Source organism: Monodon monoceros, unplaced genomic scaffold, assembly GCF_005190385.1.
Source record: "Monodon monoceros isolate NGI ecotype Baffin Bay Population unplaced genomic scaffold, NGI_Narwhal_1 Super_Scaffold_11, whole genome shotgun sequence".
Taxonomy (NCBI): Eukaryota; Metazoa; Chordata; class Mammalia; order Artiodactyla; family Monodontidae; genus Monodon; species Monodon monoceros.
This window is the reverse complement of record NW_021703767.1, coordinates 66823814-66841581: the sequence shown is the minus strand read 5'-3', so window position 1 is coordinate 66841581 and position 17768 is coordinate 66823814. Positions and strand designations below refer to the sequence as shown.

General features: G+C 35.3%; 1 protein-coding gene across 2 annotated transcripts in view; it reads right to left on the bottom strand.

The window, feature by feature from the left end:
- Window positions 1–17768, bottom strand: part of STXBP5L (syntaxin binding protein 5 like) — a 383427-nt gene that overhangs the window by 172829 nt on the left and 192830 nt on the right. For both annotated transcript variants that reach the window (XM_029214585.1, XM_029214586.1), the window contains exon 9: window positions 6176–6254. In XM_029214585.1, coding sequence (XP_029070418.1) covers window positions 6176–6254 — 79 coding nt within the window. The remainder of the gene's footprint in view (window positions 1–6175; window positions 6255–17768) is intronic.

The window sequence follows — 17768 nt, the reverse complement described above, 5'->3', positions numbered from 1 at the left end:
AATATTAGGCTATGTTACTTTATCATATTAACCAGAAGGCATGTGGGACCCCAAATCACTAAGAAATAGATGCAAATTTCAACATGAAATGAAATGTGACAGTGGCAAGCCCAGAATGGTAGAAGGTAACATGAAAAGTCTACATAATAGAGTTTCTGTGGGAAAGGGTTATGACAAACAGATGGAGAAAACTAATATGTAATGGGAAAATGATTCACCAAAAGTAAATGTGACCTTCTTCTCAACTTTACCTAGGGTCAGCCAGTTCTATTTAGCTTGTAAAACTAACTTCGAACAAATTTTTTCATTTCTGTTAACTGCAAGTTACAGTTAGATAATAGAGTGGGGCTGAAATGACCATAAAATATCATAGCTGTCAGAAAGTTATGAAATATCTTCAAAAGTTTTCATTTTCCATCTCAAATATCTGTATCTCTAGTATATGTATATAAAAGAAAATGTGTGTTGATATGAAGTATTTTTCAGTAAGACCAAACTGAAAATATTCTCCAAAATTTTTTTAAAGGAACTAGACACTTTTATTGTACCAAATTCCTTGAGAACATGTTTCTCTAAATAATTCACTTCTATCCATCTACTAAACTGAAGAATCTACTTGTTTCTAGAACTCACTCCATAAAATTTCCCTTTCTTTTCCATTTTGTATCGTACATAATACCAAACATTATCAAAGGGACATTTGCTAATCTTATGCTGGCTATGTAATAACAACAAAAAGCCCTTTTAAAAAGTTTCCATCAAAACCTACATATAAAATGCCTTCACTACTTTTTAATTAAAGTTCTGTCTTAATATTTTCATATAAATATTTGTGTTGTAAGCTAAAAAAAGGGAAAATGCTCTAATTTATTTTCCTTGAGTCTTGCATCAATTGACTTGAGTTAGTTTTGCCCCAGTAATTAGACATATTAATTAGCACCAACCTACTAATGGTGGTATTAAGAAGCAAGTTTGTTTTTTCTATGAAATACATAGTACTTAGATTATTTAGAATACATCTCCAGATTTAAAAATCATTTTTAATGAAATGAGTGTGGGTTTTTGCACCTCTGCTGCTTTGTTTTGCAACAAAGTTCATGACTTGGAGAGCATAATATCTTTTCATAAATATTGAGCTTAATGATCTGCTCCAAATATTAATAAAGGGCATAAATATCTATTTTGCCCATGTAAAAAATGGGTGAATTTACTCTCATCTCCTAGTACTAATCTAAACATAGGATAAGAAGCAATTTACTCTCCCTTATTTGTAAGTACATTGGAAAATGTCTTTTCTAGTATTCAAAGGAGGCACAATCTTTTCTGCTCTTATTATGACTCTGCATCACAAAACCATGCATCTGAAGTAATTGTTGATATACATTCACTTTTCTGTAAATTACTGAATGATTGAATAAAAAGCTATTTCCTCAAGAAAATACTCAGGAAACCACTCATGGATAATTGCATTAGATATTTAATTATCACATTAAAGCCTCAGAAGTATTGTTCTCATTTTATTAATGAGGTTAAATAACAATTAAGCAGAAAAACCCAAAAGAAAACTGAGATCTATCAGCCTTCAAAGCCTATTCTCCTAAATTGTGGTCTATACTGCCTGAAGTAATAAATAGCTACAATTTACTGAATGTTTACCATGTGGCATATATTGTGCTGTGTATATATAAAGTAAGTTTTACGTAATCCTCACAATCTTGTAATCCTCAATCCTGATGAGAAAAGTACTATTAGCTCAATTTCATAGATAAGGAGTCTGGGCTTAATACAGGTTAAATAACTTGTTCAGGGTCAAGCAGCTAGTGAGTGTTTTTCATTTCTAGTCTAATAGTTCTCAAACTGTGGAATACACCTTAATAGGTGTTCTACAAAAATAAATAAGCAGATAAATAGTTTGACAAACACTTGCAAAGTATATATATCTCCCTTCTGAAATTTTATAATTCATGCCATATATTAAATATTCTGAAAAATTGTATAGTAAAGAATCCAGTTTGTTTAAATAACCCAGAACTCTTCATATTTCTCAAATTTATTTGATTACAGATTCCTTTTTCTCCATGAATACATTAGTAATTAAAGGGATACAATTTGGTAAATGCTATACCACATGAAACTGCCTGCTTTACTAATTAATACAAGTGTGTCTTGAGAGATTATCAGATGGATTAAGAAATAAATAACCATATAATTGATAATGTTTTCATACATAAAGAAAACATTAATAACAATTAAATATTATTGATAACAACTTAGATAAATCTCAAAGGCATTATGTTGAGGAAAAGAAGCTAGGATCAAAGGTTACATAATATGTAATTACACTTATATGACATCTCAAAAAGGCAAAACTATAGTGACAGAGTACAGACCACTGGTTGCCAGGGGTTAGGTGTGGGGAAAGGCATGATTGTAAGGGGATAGTATGAGAGAATTTAGTGGATATGGAAATTTTCTGTATTCTTATTGTGGTGTCAATTTCAGGAATCTATACATGTGTTACAAATCCACAGAACTGTGCACCAAAAGAAAAAAGTCTGCTTTACTGTATAATTTGTAAAATAGATAAAATATAATAAAAAGCACTGAGCCTTATTGTCTCAATGAAAGCAACAGGATTAAATAATAAATTGTGTAACATAATGTAATACATGTTAAAATAACATTTGTTGAGTATTATGATGTGCCAGGTATTGTGTGAAGAACTTTACATGCATTATTGTATTTAATCCTCCCAATGAGAGAACTACTACTATTATTCCCACTTTATAGATGGGTATACTAAAGCTTGGAGAACGTAACTACCCATGAAGTCTTATCTGTAGGTGACCACAACATGAAGGGATTACAAAACTAGCAGAAGGTTATTTTTATTAACTACAGAGAACCTGATAATGCTAGTGATAGCAAGTAAAGAGATCATTATTCCTTTTTTTTTTAAAGGATAAAATTATTAAGCCTTGAGGCCATTGTAATTGGAGTCTCAGTAAGCAAACTGATGACTGAGGACCAATGATTCCTGAGCAGAATGGTTGTTTATCCCTAGAAATGTAAAGCAAGTTTGTGAATGGCTAGTTTAAGATAAAATTAAACAGAAAACATACCCTTTACATCTGTTACCTATGCAGCACAGGTAAGGCTGCAGCATATATGGTAAGGCTCTTCTTAAAGTTCCTGCTCGTGCTACAGCCATCCCAATTTTTGATTTCACAAAATATTTGCTGTATACTAGATGGAACGGAAATATAACTATCTATTTCCACTTCCAGACTATGGCCCATTTTGCTGTGGCAACACCTTTAGGGACTCAACTTCAGTGCCCCTCTGTTTTTGTAGTCTCCTTTTGTTCTGAGCTGTGGATCCACTGCTTCTAGAAGAGGCTTTTCTAATACAATTGTAATCACAACAAATTGACACAATGTACTACAGTGCATAGTAAGGGGGATGATAGTAATTATGATTAGTAATACATAATTATTTCACATTAGCAATCTGAAGAATTACTTCTACACAAAGTTGAGCTACCAATTACTAGAACAAAGCAATTTAGAATCAGTTGAAAAATATTAACAGTGTGAAATAACATGGCTTTGATGATGGCAGTAATAACTTTTTTTATTAAGAAATCCACTATGTGCCTCTCATCAAATTTATGATGTTACAAACTTTATGCATAATTCAATTTAATCCTCACAATCATCACAGTGAGATAGGTATTGCTGATGAGAAAATTAAATTTTAAAAGAGTTAATTAAAATTTTCAAGGTCACACAGCTGTCTTACTCCATAAGCCAATGATCTTTTTTTTTAATATATATCTTTATCGGAGTATAATTGCTTTACAGTGTTGTGTTAGTTTCTGCTGTACAACAAAGTGAAACAACTGTATGTATATATATATCCCCATATACCCTCCCTCTTAAGCTTCCCTCCCACCCTTCCCATCCCACCCCTCTAAGTCATCACAAAGCATCAAGCTGATCTCCCTGTGCTATGCACAGCTTCCCACTAGCCTTCCATTTTACATTTGGTAGTGTATATATGTCAGTGCTACTCTCTCACTTCGTTCCAGCTTCCCCTTTCCCTGCTGTGTCCTCAAGTCCATTCTCTACATCTACATCTTTATTCCTGACCTGCCACTAGGTTCATTGGTACCATTTTTTTAGATTCCATATATGTGCGTTAGCACATGGTATTTGTTTTTCTCTTTCTGACTTACTTCACTCTGTATGCCAGGCTCTAGGTCCATCCATCTCATTACAAATAACTCAATTTCATTCCTTTTTATGGCTGAGTAATATTCCATTGTATTTATGTGCCATATCTTCTTTATCCATTCATCTGTTGATGGACATTTAGGTTGCTTCCATGTCCTAGCTATTGTAAATAGTGCCGCAATGATCTTAATCATTATTTTAAACTGCCTTGCCTTGAATTCTTGATTTCTGAAGTACATTTTCTTCATGTTTACCCTTTTCTCCCTTCATCTGGCACCATCCTATCTTCCATCCCTTAAATCCCATCTCAGACATCTCCTTTCCTAAGAAGAATTTCAGTGATTTCTCTCTTCACTGTTGTCCTCCCTACTCCCTTTAGGCAAGGTTAGCTGTCCTTTTGCTGTGCTCTCATAGCATGTCTCTATAAAAGCACCTCACATGTTGTATAGAAACCACGAGTTTATGGGCTTAGTTCTGGTACTAGACCATAACAGATTCAAAAGCAGGCAGTAATTTCTATTTTAGTGTGCCAAACAAATTGCTCAATGCACATTATGCAGTAATAACTTAATACATTTTGTTTTAATTGAATTAAGCTACATATTGTTGAGCACCTCATAAAAAATACATTTATATATAACAAAATACATGTCATAAAGTCCGTGGATCATGTACTTTATCAGGGAAAAACCTCTCATGCCTTCACATGAACCTCTTTATTCTCATTTTACAAACTAGGGTTTCAAATTTCTTAGTCTATAGCAAATAAAAGACTAGATACTAGTGGATAAACACAATGGAAATTAGAAGTCCCAAAAGCCCCAAACTGAAGGATAGAGGAAAACTTTCAAAAACAAATACATACATGAAAAGAAAGAAAAAAAAAGAAAGCACAAGCTGCTAGGAACAGTTAATAAGTGTGAAGTGCTCAACTGCTTCAATAGTCCTTTAAGTGCGACACTGTATAACAATGAATGTAAATAACATTGAGCCTGAAGACTCAAGCAAAGTTTAAGTTATAAACACTGTTTTAAGAAGGAAAAGAATATATGTAAAATATTTTCATCCATAATGATTAAATTTTAAGTGTTTTAATACTTTAGTTACAATAGTAATAAAACCATGATCATTTTTACTAGTTATACATAGTAACATTAGGCTGGACTAAAGAGGTATTGATCCATCTATCTACTATACCTTGAGAAGAGCAGCTATAAGCAAACATTAAATGCACCTATGACAACAGGAAAATATTCTAGTATGAACATTTAAGTAATATAAAGTAGAATTATCCAATTTAGACTTAAAATAAAACTAAGGTCTAGGCAAGATTTGTAATTATGGTAATTCTGGATGAGAGTATTGCCACTAATAATTACTGTAAGTATAAACATTGCTGATGCATAGGATATGGCTGCTGTATATACAAGATAAATTTCTATTAAATATTATTTTTTATTTAATTTTCTGTATCTTAAAATTTAGCACTATTGTATTATGGCAATATACATAAATGTTTACCTTCACAACTATCATCTTTCCAACTTCAGAATGTAAGATCCTAAAGTACAGAGACTTGGTTATGTATTTAATTCATGTGTAATACCAACAGGTACATAGCTTCTGCTGTTTAATAATGTTGAATGACTGCTGCTTGTAATTGCATGGCCCAAAAGCCCTACATTGTTAAAATTAATGTATATAATACTCATTTGAATATTCATATAAATTTTAAAATAATTGATTTGCTATTTATAACATTGACATAATACATTTGCCAGTTGAACAATAAGAAATCTGTTATTATCAATGAAGAAGATTCAGCCAGTTAATATAATTATGTAAAACTTTAAACAATATATAAACATTAAAGGTTATCTGAATTTCTTGTCTCTGTTTCTTACATATTTTCCCATAACTCTCAAAGTAAAAATGCATACCTGTTTCTACAGGTTTTGTATTCTACTTTAAGAATTGGTTTGCAAGATTCAGATTTTCTTCCTTCTCTTTGAGTTTTTCCTAAAGAAAGAAAAAGGACTTTATTAAATATGATTTAAATTCTACTAACCCATGAGAATTTTAAAAGCTTGATTAAAGGAATATTTTTAAATGTAATTATGTGTTTTTCATAATACAATAAACACATTTCTATGCATCCTAACATATTTGTTAAATTTATAAACAATTTGTTGAACCCTAATAATTGACTGTTATATAAACAATAAAGTTATTTGTAAACATCATATTTGTATTGCTTCACATTCTCCATGTATAAATATAGTATCATATAAAGTTATTTTAATTATTTAAGTTTCAAGATAAACAACTTCAGAATTGAAGACATACACATACATACTTATCTGCATAATGAAAATCCATGCTAGGCTGAAAATTTTACCTATAAAACAAGCAAATCCCTTTCTTATGCAGAAAGATTTGCCATTTAAAACTTACAAAAATCTTTGCATTTTCATCAAATTTATTTAAAGGAAAGTCCATTAGACAATGAACACTGATGGTATATTTCATGATTTTTTAAAATTTTAATGATGTCCTCTATTTGCATAAAACAAAAATAATAGTTTCTTATAAGGGAAGGATTATGTTGTTTAAACTCCATAAGAGTCTAAATGAAAGATCAAGAAGAGTTGAAAATGGAAATAAAGCTACTTCTGCCTATAACATACTTATCTTTCTAGTTATGATTTTACTTATAATTCTACATCTCATTTTGATAAAATTCATCTGTTTTTCAAGATATGTTTGTTTGTTATTTTAATAAGTACCCTATTTATTCTTGTATTGCCACAGCTGTTTATAGACACAGAAACCTATTATGTAGATAGATGTTTACATGCATATAAGTTAAAATTTCAGAATAGCTTCAGAATGGCAAAGCCAAATCCAACTAGGATGTCAGGACAATTTTATCCAATTTGCTTAACGGGCTATCAGCATAGAATACACCTAATCTGCTCCATGGCATGCTTTCTGAAATTGCCTTCTCTTTCTTTTATGTCAACTAAAGAGGCAACCCAATAATAAAATATTGGTCAATATCATTCACATTGTAAAACAGGATTAAAAGTATCTATATTATATGTGAAAAAGAATTGCTGACATTAACTATACTATATATGAAAAAGAATTGCTGATATTAAATATAGATCATTACAAAGAGACAACTTTGGCTCAGGAACTCACTCTGAACAGTGGTCTTAGAGGTGAGGAACATCTGGTTGGTGATTACTAGTTTTGATAATGAATGGAAATAGAGAGAACTGAAGGAAGTGACAGAGTCAGCAAAGAGACCCATTCTTCTCAGTTGATGTTTTTTCTATCCAGAGCTTCTCTAATAATTGCCAAACCATTAGTTGACCAAAACAGTATATTTGCAGTTGTTTATATATATGGGACCAACTACTATTTTTCAAACAATAAACATCACTATTATGCACTGATTTTAGTAGAAAAGAGTAATTGTTTAATTAATTAATGTTTTACTTCAATTTCCAACTCTAATAATTAATTTGGGGGTAAAGCCTTTCTGTTTTGATTATATTCATTGCCTGTCAGTAATTGAAATATGCTTAAATGTCATGTTGCATAAAACATTATCAACAACTGCATTTATTGCTTTTCCTTATGTTCAGAGTACTGTATTAAGTGGGAAGATGCAAAGAAATAACTGACTACCAAAAAGCTTAAAATTTACTAAACTGAACAAAACAATTTTTGAAAATGACAACACGAGGTACCATAAACAAGTGATAGACATGAAGTGTTGTAGGAGTTGAGAGTAAAACTGTGGCTTCCTTTTACAACAGACTTACTTAGATTTTCACAGAAGACTTCCTAGAAGCTAGATTAAACATTAAAAGATAGAAGTTGGCTAGGAGAGCATAAGAAAAGACATGAAGGCAGAATGTGCCTAGTATGTTGAGAGAATAATGGATAAGAGAAATTGGGCAGATTAAAAGATTAATGTAGAAGAAGAGTGCAAAAAGGCTGATGAGGTACAAAAGAGCCATACAATGGCAACCTATAAAACTGATTTGCAGGGCAGAAGACCTAAATAGACATTTCTCCAAAGAAGATATACAGAATGCCAACAAACACATGAAAGAATGCTCAACATCATTAATCATTAGAGAAATGCAAATCAAAACTACAATGAGATATCATCTCACACCAGTCAGAATGGCCATCATCAAAAAATCTAGAAACAATAAATGCTGGAGAGGGTGTGGAGAAAAGGGAACACTCTTGCACTGCTGGTGGGAATGTGAATTAGTAGAGCCACTATGGAGAACAGTATGGAGGTTCCTTAAAAAACTACAAATAGAATTACCATATGACCCAGCAATCCCACTACTGGGCATATACCCTGAGAAAACCAAAATTCAAAAAGAGTCATGTACCAAAATGTTCATTGCAGCTCTATTTACAATAGCCCGGAGATGGAAACAACCTAAGCGCCCATCATCGGATGAATGGATAAAGAAGATGTGGCACATATATACAATGGAATATTACTCAGCCTTAAAAAGAAATGAAATTGAGCTATTTGTAATGAGATGGATAGACCTAGAGTCTGTCATACAGAGTGAAGTCAGTCAGAAAGAAAAAGACAAATACCGTATGCTAACACATATATATGGAATTTAAGGGGAAAAAAAATGTCATGAAGAACCTAGGGGTAAGACAGGAATAAAGACGCAGACCTACTGGAGAACGGACTTGAGGATATGGGGAGGGGGAAGGGTGAGGTTTGACAGGGCGAGAGAGAGTCATGGACATATACACACTAACAAACGTAGTAAGGTAGATAGCTAGGGGGAAGCAGCCGCAAGGCACAGGGATATTAGCTCGGTGCTTTGTGACAGCCTGGAGGGGTGGGATAGGGAGAGTGGGAGGGAGGGAGACGCAAGAGGGAAGACATATGGGAACATATGTATATGTATAACTGATTCACTTTGTTATAAAGCAGAAACTAACACACCATTGTAAAGCAATTATACCCCAATAAAGATGTTTAAAAAAAAAAACTGATTTGCAGTATAGACAAGGGAGAGTCACTGGAAGCTTTCAAGTTGGGAAATAATATGTGTAAGCAATGCCTCAGAAATATTAATATGGATTTATTTAATAAAGAAAGTTTGAGGATGTAAGATACTGATAATGGAAAACAAGGAGAAGATAATCACAACTGTGCAGGAAAAACTGAAGAAAAGTGAACAGTCTCAAAGAAAAGTGGGATACTATTAATCACACCAACATGTGCATCTTCAGAGTACTGGAAGGAAAGGAGAGAAAGGAGGAGAAAAACACTCAGAAATATTGGTTGAAAATGTTCTAAATTTTTTGAAAAGCATTATTTATACATCTAAGAACCTCAATAAACTGCATGTAGGATAAAATCAAAGAAATCTACTCCCAGACACATCAAGGTAAAAATGCTAAAAGCAAAAAAAAAATATTGAAAGCAGCAAGAGGAAAATGATTCATTGTATACAAGGGAGCCCCAATAAGATTAATAGCTGACTTTCTTACCAAAGACAATGAAGCGAAAAGGTAGTGGAATGACATACTTAATGTACTGGGAAAAAAAAAACCACCCTGTTAAACAAGAATCAAAGTTCATCAAAATTATCTTTCAAAAATGGAGGTGAGGGCTTCCCTGGTGGCGCAGTGGTTGAGAGTCCGCCTGCTGATGCAGGGGACACGGGTTCGTGCCCCGGTCCAGGAAGATCCCGCATGTCGCGGAGCGGCTGGGCCCGTGAGCCATGGCCACTGAGCCTGCGCGTCTGGAGCCTGTGCTCCGCAACCGGAGAGGCCACAACAGTGAGAGGCCCGCGTACCGCAAAAAAAAAAAAAAAAAATGGAGGCGAAATAAAGATGTTTCCAGATAACAAAAACTGACAGAATGTGTTGCTAGCAGAGCTCTCTTTCAAAAAATACTTAAGTTCTTCAGGCTGAAAGAGAGTAATATGAATCTACACACACAAAAAAAGATTACAAGGAAAAGTAATTAACGTAGATAATTATAAAAGACAGTATAATTGCATATTTCCTTTCCAATCTTAACTGGTTTAAAAAACAATGTAAAAAGTAATATGTATATAATTGTAATATGGGATATATAATACATTTGAAAATAATAACACAAAGAAGGTGTATGGGAACAAGGTTACACTGGAGGAAGAAAATGACACCAAATGGCAACCTGAGTCCACAAGAACAAAGGAAGAGAACCACAAACCAGAAGCAAAAAGGCTAATGTAACAAATTTTATACATATATATGTGAGTTTGTATATATATATATATATATACACACACACACATATATATATATAATATATACCCTTGACTAAATAACAAATGGGTGAAAGAAAAAAACCAAAAATATTGTAGAACAGTGTACGCTACAACACCGTTCATACAATGAACAGTGTTCACAACATTGTTCAACAATTGTAGAACAATGTATAATACAACACATCAAAACTTTTGAGATGAAGCCTAAGCAGAGCAGAGAGGGAAATTTATACCTACGAGCAGCTATATTGAAAAAGAATATATGAAATCACTAACCTAACCATACACCTTAAGTCACAGAATAAAAGAACAGCCTGAACCTGAAGCAAAAAGAAAGAAGGAGATAATAAAGATCTGAGCAGAAATTAATGACATAGAAAAGAGAAAAATATAGAAAATCAATTAAACTAAAATTTGGTTCTCTAAAGAGATCAAGAAAATTGACAATCCTTTAGCTAAACTGACCAGAAAAGAGACAGACAGACAGAGATAAAAGACTTACACACACACACAAAAGATGGAACATAATTACCTATTTCAGCCTGAAGGGGCTGGAGTGTGCCTTAGGCTGCAACTGGGGGTACGCAGGACAGAGCTCGAGTCTGCCATTGAAGCCCCATTGTTAGTGTGTGCAAGAAGGGAAGGGTGGAGCCCCACCAAAACATGCTTGCAGTGGGCACAACACAAGCACCATGGCCTGTCCACACTCAGAGGCAAGGCTGAAATCTGTGCTGATCCCCAGGAACCGCACAACTTTCGAAGCGGGGCTGAAATTTGAGCAGTGTCCTGGTGGCTTTTGAGGTTTTATGCCATCAACTCCTTTGTAAGCTCAGTGCCTATGGAACATTCGAGCAGACTACTGGTACTCCCGTGGCTGGGTGGATCCAGCATTAGCAGCTTCCAGAACACGCAGAGGCAGGGTCGAGGTGTGGGATGACTCCATAGGTCTCGGCTGGTCCCAGTGCCTGATTTCAGTGGATCTGTGCCAGCATATCTATGCTGGTGGACTGGTGAGCACAGCGCCTGAGGGACATCTGGGCTGATTGCTTGCATTCTCAAGGCTGAGGCAGGGCCAAGGGCAGTGCCAACAACAGTATACTTTGTGAGCCCACACAACAGGTAATGGGCTAGACCACAGAGCGCACTTCCCAATAGACAGCTCCTGTGGAGGAACACTCAGTGGCTCTTCTTCCAGTGGAAGTGTTTCTGTCCCACCTGCCTCACACCACAGCTTAGAAACAGATCAGGAAGCTTCTACTCCAACAGTTGGGGAACAGACCCTACCCGCAATAGGGCTGTGTAAACCACAGAGCAAAACGGAGGCCCCGCTCAACATCCAGTGCAGGCTCTGATCACCACAACACCAGCCACACCCCACATCAAGAGGATAACAGGCAGCACACACTGAGGAAAGCCAAGGAAGGCATCCATACTAAAAACAGCCCTCTAACCAAAAATATTAGACTCACACAGGCTACACAGGGATGGTCCCACATAAAAACAGCCCTTCAAGACCACAGTAGATAACTGTTTCTCCTAAATTCGTAGAGTCACAGAAATATAAAATGAAGAGTCAGAGGAACCACTTCCAATTAAAAGAACAAGAGAAATCCCCTGAATGAAAAAACAGTTAAACAGATCTCTCCAGTCTACCAGATCCTGAGTTCAAAAAGGATGTAATAAAAATACTGAAGGAATTAAGAAAGGCTATTAATAGAAATGCAGACCACTGTAACAAGGAACTAGAAACTACAAAGAGGAGCCAATTAAAATTAGAAAACTAATTTGCTGAGCTAAAGCAATAAATACCAAACTACATAATTCAGAAGAACGAATAAGTGATCTGGAAGATTAGAATGGAAATCACCCAGTCAGAACAACAGACAGAAAGACAAATGAAAAAAAAAAACAAACAAAATGAAAGCAACATACAAGACCTATGGGATAATATAAAGCAAACAAATTTACACATAATAGGGATCCCAGAAGGAGAAGAAAGAGAAAAGGGGATTGAAAATGTATTTGAAGAAGTTACAAATAAATTGGCTGAAAACTTCCCAAATCTAAAGAAGGAAATTATATCTAGGTACAAGAAGTACAGAGGGTCCCAAAAAAAATGAACCCAAATAGACCTACACCAAGATATATTATAATTAAAATGGCAAAAGTTATAGTTAAAGAGAGGATTCTAAAGGCAGCAAGAGAAAAACAAAGAGTCAGTTACAAGGGAACCCCCACAAGGCTATCATCTGATTTCTCTACAGAAACACAGACCAGAGGGGAGTGGCAAGATATATTCAAAACCCTAGAAGGGAAAAACCTGCAACCTAGGATACTCTATCCAGCAAGATTATCATTTAGACTAGAAGGAGAGATAAAGAATTTCTCAGATAAGCAAAAACTAAAGGAATACAGCAATACTAAATGTAACCCAAAAGAACTATTGAAAGGACTTATGTAAACAGAAAAGAAGCAAGAATCTATAGGAAAGAGAAAATCACAGTTGGAAAGCAAATCACTTTTAAAAGCCAGTACATAAATTTAAAAAATAAAGATAAAAAAATTTGAACGTGATGAAACTACAATGAATAGCAAAAGCATAAACATGAAGATGTAAAACAGTGCATCAAAATAATAAAATGTTGAGGAGGTGTGTAAGAAAATGGAGAATTTTTTTAAAATGTGTTTGAGCCTATATGACTACAAGTCTAAAGCAAGTAGGTATAGTAATGGGTTAATACACTTGAAAAACACTAACCACAAATCAAAAACATAAAATAGATTCACAAAACCCAAAAAGAACACAAGCATAATACAAAAGAAAATTATCAAACCATAAAAGGAAAGAAAAACTAAAAGAAAGGAACAAAAAAGAAATATAAAATCAACTGGAAAACAAGGTTTAAAATGGCAATCATCAAAAATTACCTTAAATGTCAATGCACTAAACATTCCAATCAAAAGGCATAGAGTGGCAGATTGGATAATAAAACAAGAGCCCACAATACGCTGTCTATAAGAGATTCATTTCAGGGCTAAAGACACAGACTGAAATTGAAGCAATGGAAAAAGGTATTTCATGAAAATAGATATGAGAAGAAAGAGAGTGTAGTAAAAAGAATTCTACACCATGACTAAGTGCTATTTATCCCAAGTGTGCAAGGCTGGTTCAACATTCAAAAACCAATTGATAAATCCATCACATCAATAGGCTAAAAAAGAAAAACCACATCATCATATAAATATATGCATAAAAAGCATGTGACAAAATACAACACCCATTCATGACAAAAACTCTCAGTAAACTAGAATGAAACTGAGCAGGACCCTGAAAGGCCTTCTCAGACACAGACACCCCACTGTGTCCCCTGCCTTTTGTTTGTAGAAGAAGGTTTAGCCTCCTAGGCCTTTGCTGAGTTCCAAAGAGCAACTTTAATTAAAGAAGTGAAAAAATACAGAAACAAAGGAAAACAGCCAAGCAAGACAAAATAATATTAATTAGCCATAAAACATCATGAGGATACTTAGCTCCTCCACAAGAGCTATAGATAATATTTAGAGCCATATCCTTAAGTTGTTTTGCAGATACTAAAAAAACCCCACCAGGTGGAAGAAGTTAATTGCATGCTGACAACCAGCATGTAGACCCCAGACTAGCTGGAACCAGAAAGTTGATGATCGAGATTTTAGAAACATCACCCTGTTATGTCGCCATCAACCAGCCAGAGAATTGAGCACAAGCTGATCATGTACTCTGCAACCCTCTCCCTCACACTGTCTTTAAAAGCCCTAAAAGCCAATGGGGAGTTCAGGTCTTTTGAGCATGAGCTGCCCATTCTCCTTGCTTGGCCCCACATTGGGCACTTTGCAATAAATGCTGTACTTTTCTTCACAAAAACCCAGTATCAGCAGATTGACTTTACTGCACACAGGCAAGTGTACCCAAGTTTGGTTCACTAACAGAAATAGATGGGAACTTTGTTAACTTGATAATACGTACCAAAAATCCTATAGGTAATATGGTACTTAATGGTGAGAAACTCAAATCTTTCCCACTAAGATTAGGAACAAGGCCAGACTGTCACCTCTCACTACTGTTTTTCAACATTGTACTGAAGTTCTAGCTAATGAAATAAGACAAAAAAATGAAATAAAAGGTATACAGACTGGGAAGGAAGAAATAAAACTATCCATCCATAGATAACATAATCACCTATGTAGAAAATCCAAAAGCATTGACAAAAAATCTTCTGGAACTAAGAAATGATTATAGCAAGGTTGCAGGATACATTGCTAATATACAAAAGTCAATTTATTTCCTATATACCAGCAAAAACTAAGTGGAATTTGAAATTGAAACACAATACCATTTACATTAGCATCCAAAAAAATGAAATACTTAGGTATAAGTCTACTGAATATGTACAAGATCTACAGGAGTAAAACTAAAAAACGCTGATGATGAAATCAAAGAACTAAATAAATGGAGAGATATTTCATGTTCACGGATAGTTAGACACTATATTGCCAAGATGTCACTTTTCCCAATGTAGTGTATAGATTCAATGCAATCCCAATCGAATTTGGGATTTTGTGGATACCAACAAACTGATTTTTAAAGTTTATATGGAAAGGCAAAATATCTAGCATAGCCAACACAGTACTGAAGAACAAAATGGGAGGGCTGAAAGTACTGGGACTTCAAGATTTACTATAAAGCTAAAAAGATCAAAACAATGTGGAGAAAGATAGACAAATAGATCAATACAACAGAATAGGGATCCCAGAAATAGACCTCCATAAATATAGCCAACTGACCTTTGACAAAAGAGCAAAAGCAATACAATGGAGCAAAGAGAGTCTTTTCAACAAATGATGTTGGAACAACTAGACACCTACATGCAAAAAAAATGAATCTAGACACAGACGTTACACTTTTTACAAAAATTAACTAAAAATGGGTCACAGATCAATTTGTGTAAACACAACATGCTTGAGCATGTTGATAATGGAAGAGGCTACTCATGTGTGCGGGGCAGGGTGTTTATGGGAAATATTGGTATCTCCTTCTTAATTTTGCTGTGAACCTAAAACTGCTCTAAAAATTGTCTTTAAAATTAAATATATCAGTAGAAGGACATGTGCTCACTCCCTCTTGCAAGAGCACCGTAATCACAAATAACTGCTGAACAATCATCAACAGGAAGACACTGGAACTCACTAAAAAAGATATCCCACATCCAAAGACAAAGAAGAAGTTGCAATGAGACGGTAGGAGGGGTGAAATCACAATAAAATCAAATCCCATAACCACTGGGTGGGTGACTCACAAACTGGAGAACAATTATATCAGAGAAGTCCACCCACTAGAGTGAAGGTTCTGAGCCCCACATCAGGCTTCCCAAGCTGGGGGTCCAGCAACTGGAAGAGGAATTCCCAGATAATCAGACTTTGAAGGCTAGCAGGATTTGATTGCAGAACTTCTACAGGTCTAGGGAAAACAGAGACTCCACTCTTGGAGGACACACAGAAAGTAGTGTGTGCATCAGGGCCCAGGGGGATGAAGGAGTGAACCCATAGGAGACTGAACCAGACCTACCTGCCAGTGTTGGAGGGTCTTCTGCAGAGGCGGGGGGTGGCTGTGGCTCATCAACTGGACAAGGACAATGGCAGCAGAGGTTCTGGGAAGTACTCCTTGGTGGGAACCCTGCCAGAGTCCGCCATTAGCCCCACCAAAGGGCCTCTAGGCTCCAGTGCTGGGTCGCCTCAGGCCAAACAACCGACAGGGAAGGAACTCAGCCCAACCAATCAGGAGACAAGCAGATTAAAATTTTAATGAGCTCTGTCCACCAGAGCAACACCCAGCTCTACCCACCACTAGTCCCTCCAATCAGGAAATGTGCACAAGCCTGTTTGAGAGCCTCATTCACCAGAAGGCAGACAACAGAAGCAAGAACTACAATCCTGCAGCCTGTGGAATGAAAACCACATTCACAGAAAGATAGAAAAAATGAAAAGGTAGAGGACTATATACCAGATGAAGGAATAAGATAAAGCCCCCCAAAAACTAAATGAAGTGGAGACAGGCAACCTCCCAGAAAAAGAATTCAGAATAATGATAGTGAAGATGATCCAGGACCTGGAAAAATATGGAGGCAAAGATTGAGAAGATGCAAGAAATGGTTAACAAAGAACAGAAGAATTAAAGAACAAACACCTAGAAGAATTAAAGAACAAACAAACAGATGAACAATACAGTAACTGAAATGAAAAATACACTAGAAGGAATCAATAGCAGAATAACTGAGGCAGAAGAATGGATAAGTGACCTGGAAGACAGAATGGTGGAATTCACTGCTGTAGAAGAGAATAAAGAAAAAAAAATGAAAAGAAATAAAGATAGCCTAAGAGACCTCTGGGACAAGATTAAACGCAACAACATTCACATTGTAGGGGTCGCAGAAGGAGAAGAGAGAGAGAAAGGACCCGAGAAAATATTTGAAGAGATTATAGTCGAAAACTTCCCTAACATGGGAAAGGAAATAGCCACCCAAGTCCAGGAAGCGCAGAGAGTCCCAAACAGGATAAACCCAAGGAGAAACATGCAGAGACACATAGTAATCAAATTGACAAAAACTAAAGACAAAGAAAAACTGTTAAAAGCAACTAGAGACAAATGACAAATAACATAAAAGGGAACTCCCATAAGGTTAACAGCTGATTTCTCAGCAGAAACTCTACAAGCCAGAAGGTAGTGGCCCAATATATTTAAAGTGATGAAAGGGAAGAACTTACAACAAAGATTACTGTACCTGGAAAGGATCTCATTCAGATTCGATGGAGAAATCAAAAGCTTTACAGACAAGCAAAAGCTAAGAGAATTCAGCACCACCAAACCAGCTCTACAGCAAGCGCTAAAGGAACTTCTCTAAGGGGGAAACACAAAAGAAGAAAAGGACCTACAAAAACAAACCCAAAACAATTAAGAAAATGGTAACAGGAACATACATATTGAAAATTATCTTAAATGTGAATGGACTAAATGCTCCAATGAAAAAAAAAGACTTGCTGAATGGATACTAAAATAAGACCCATATATATGCTGTCTACAAGAGACCCACTTCAGACCTAGGGACACAATCAGACTGAAAGTGAGGGGATGGAAGAAGGTATTCCATGAAAATGGAAATCAAAAGAAAGCTAGAGTCGCAAT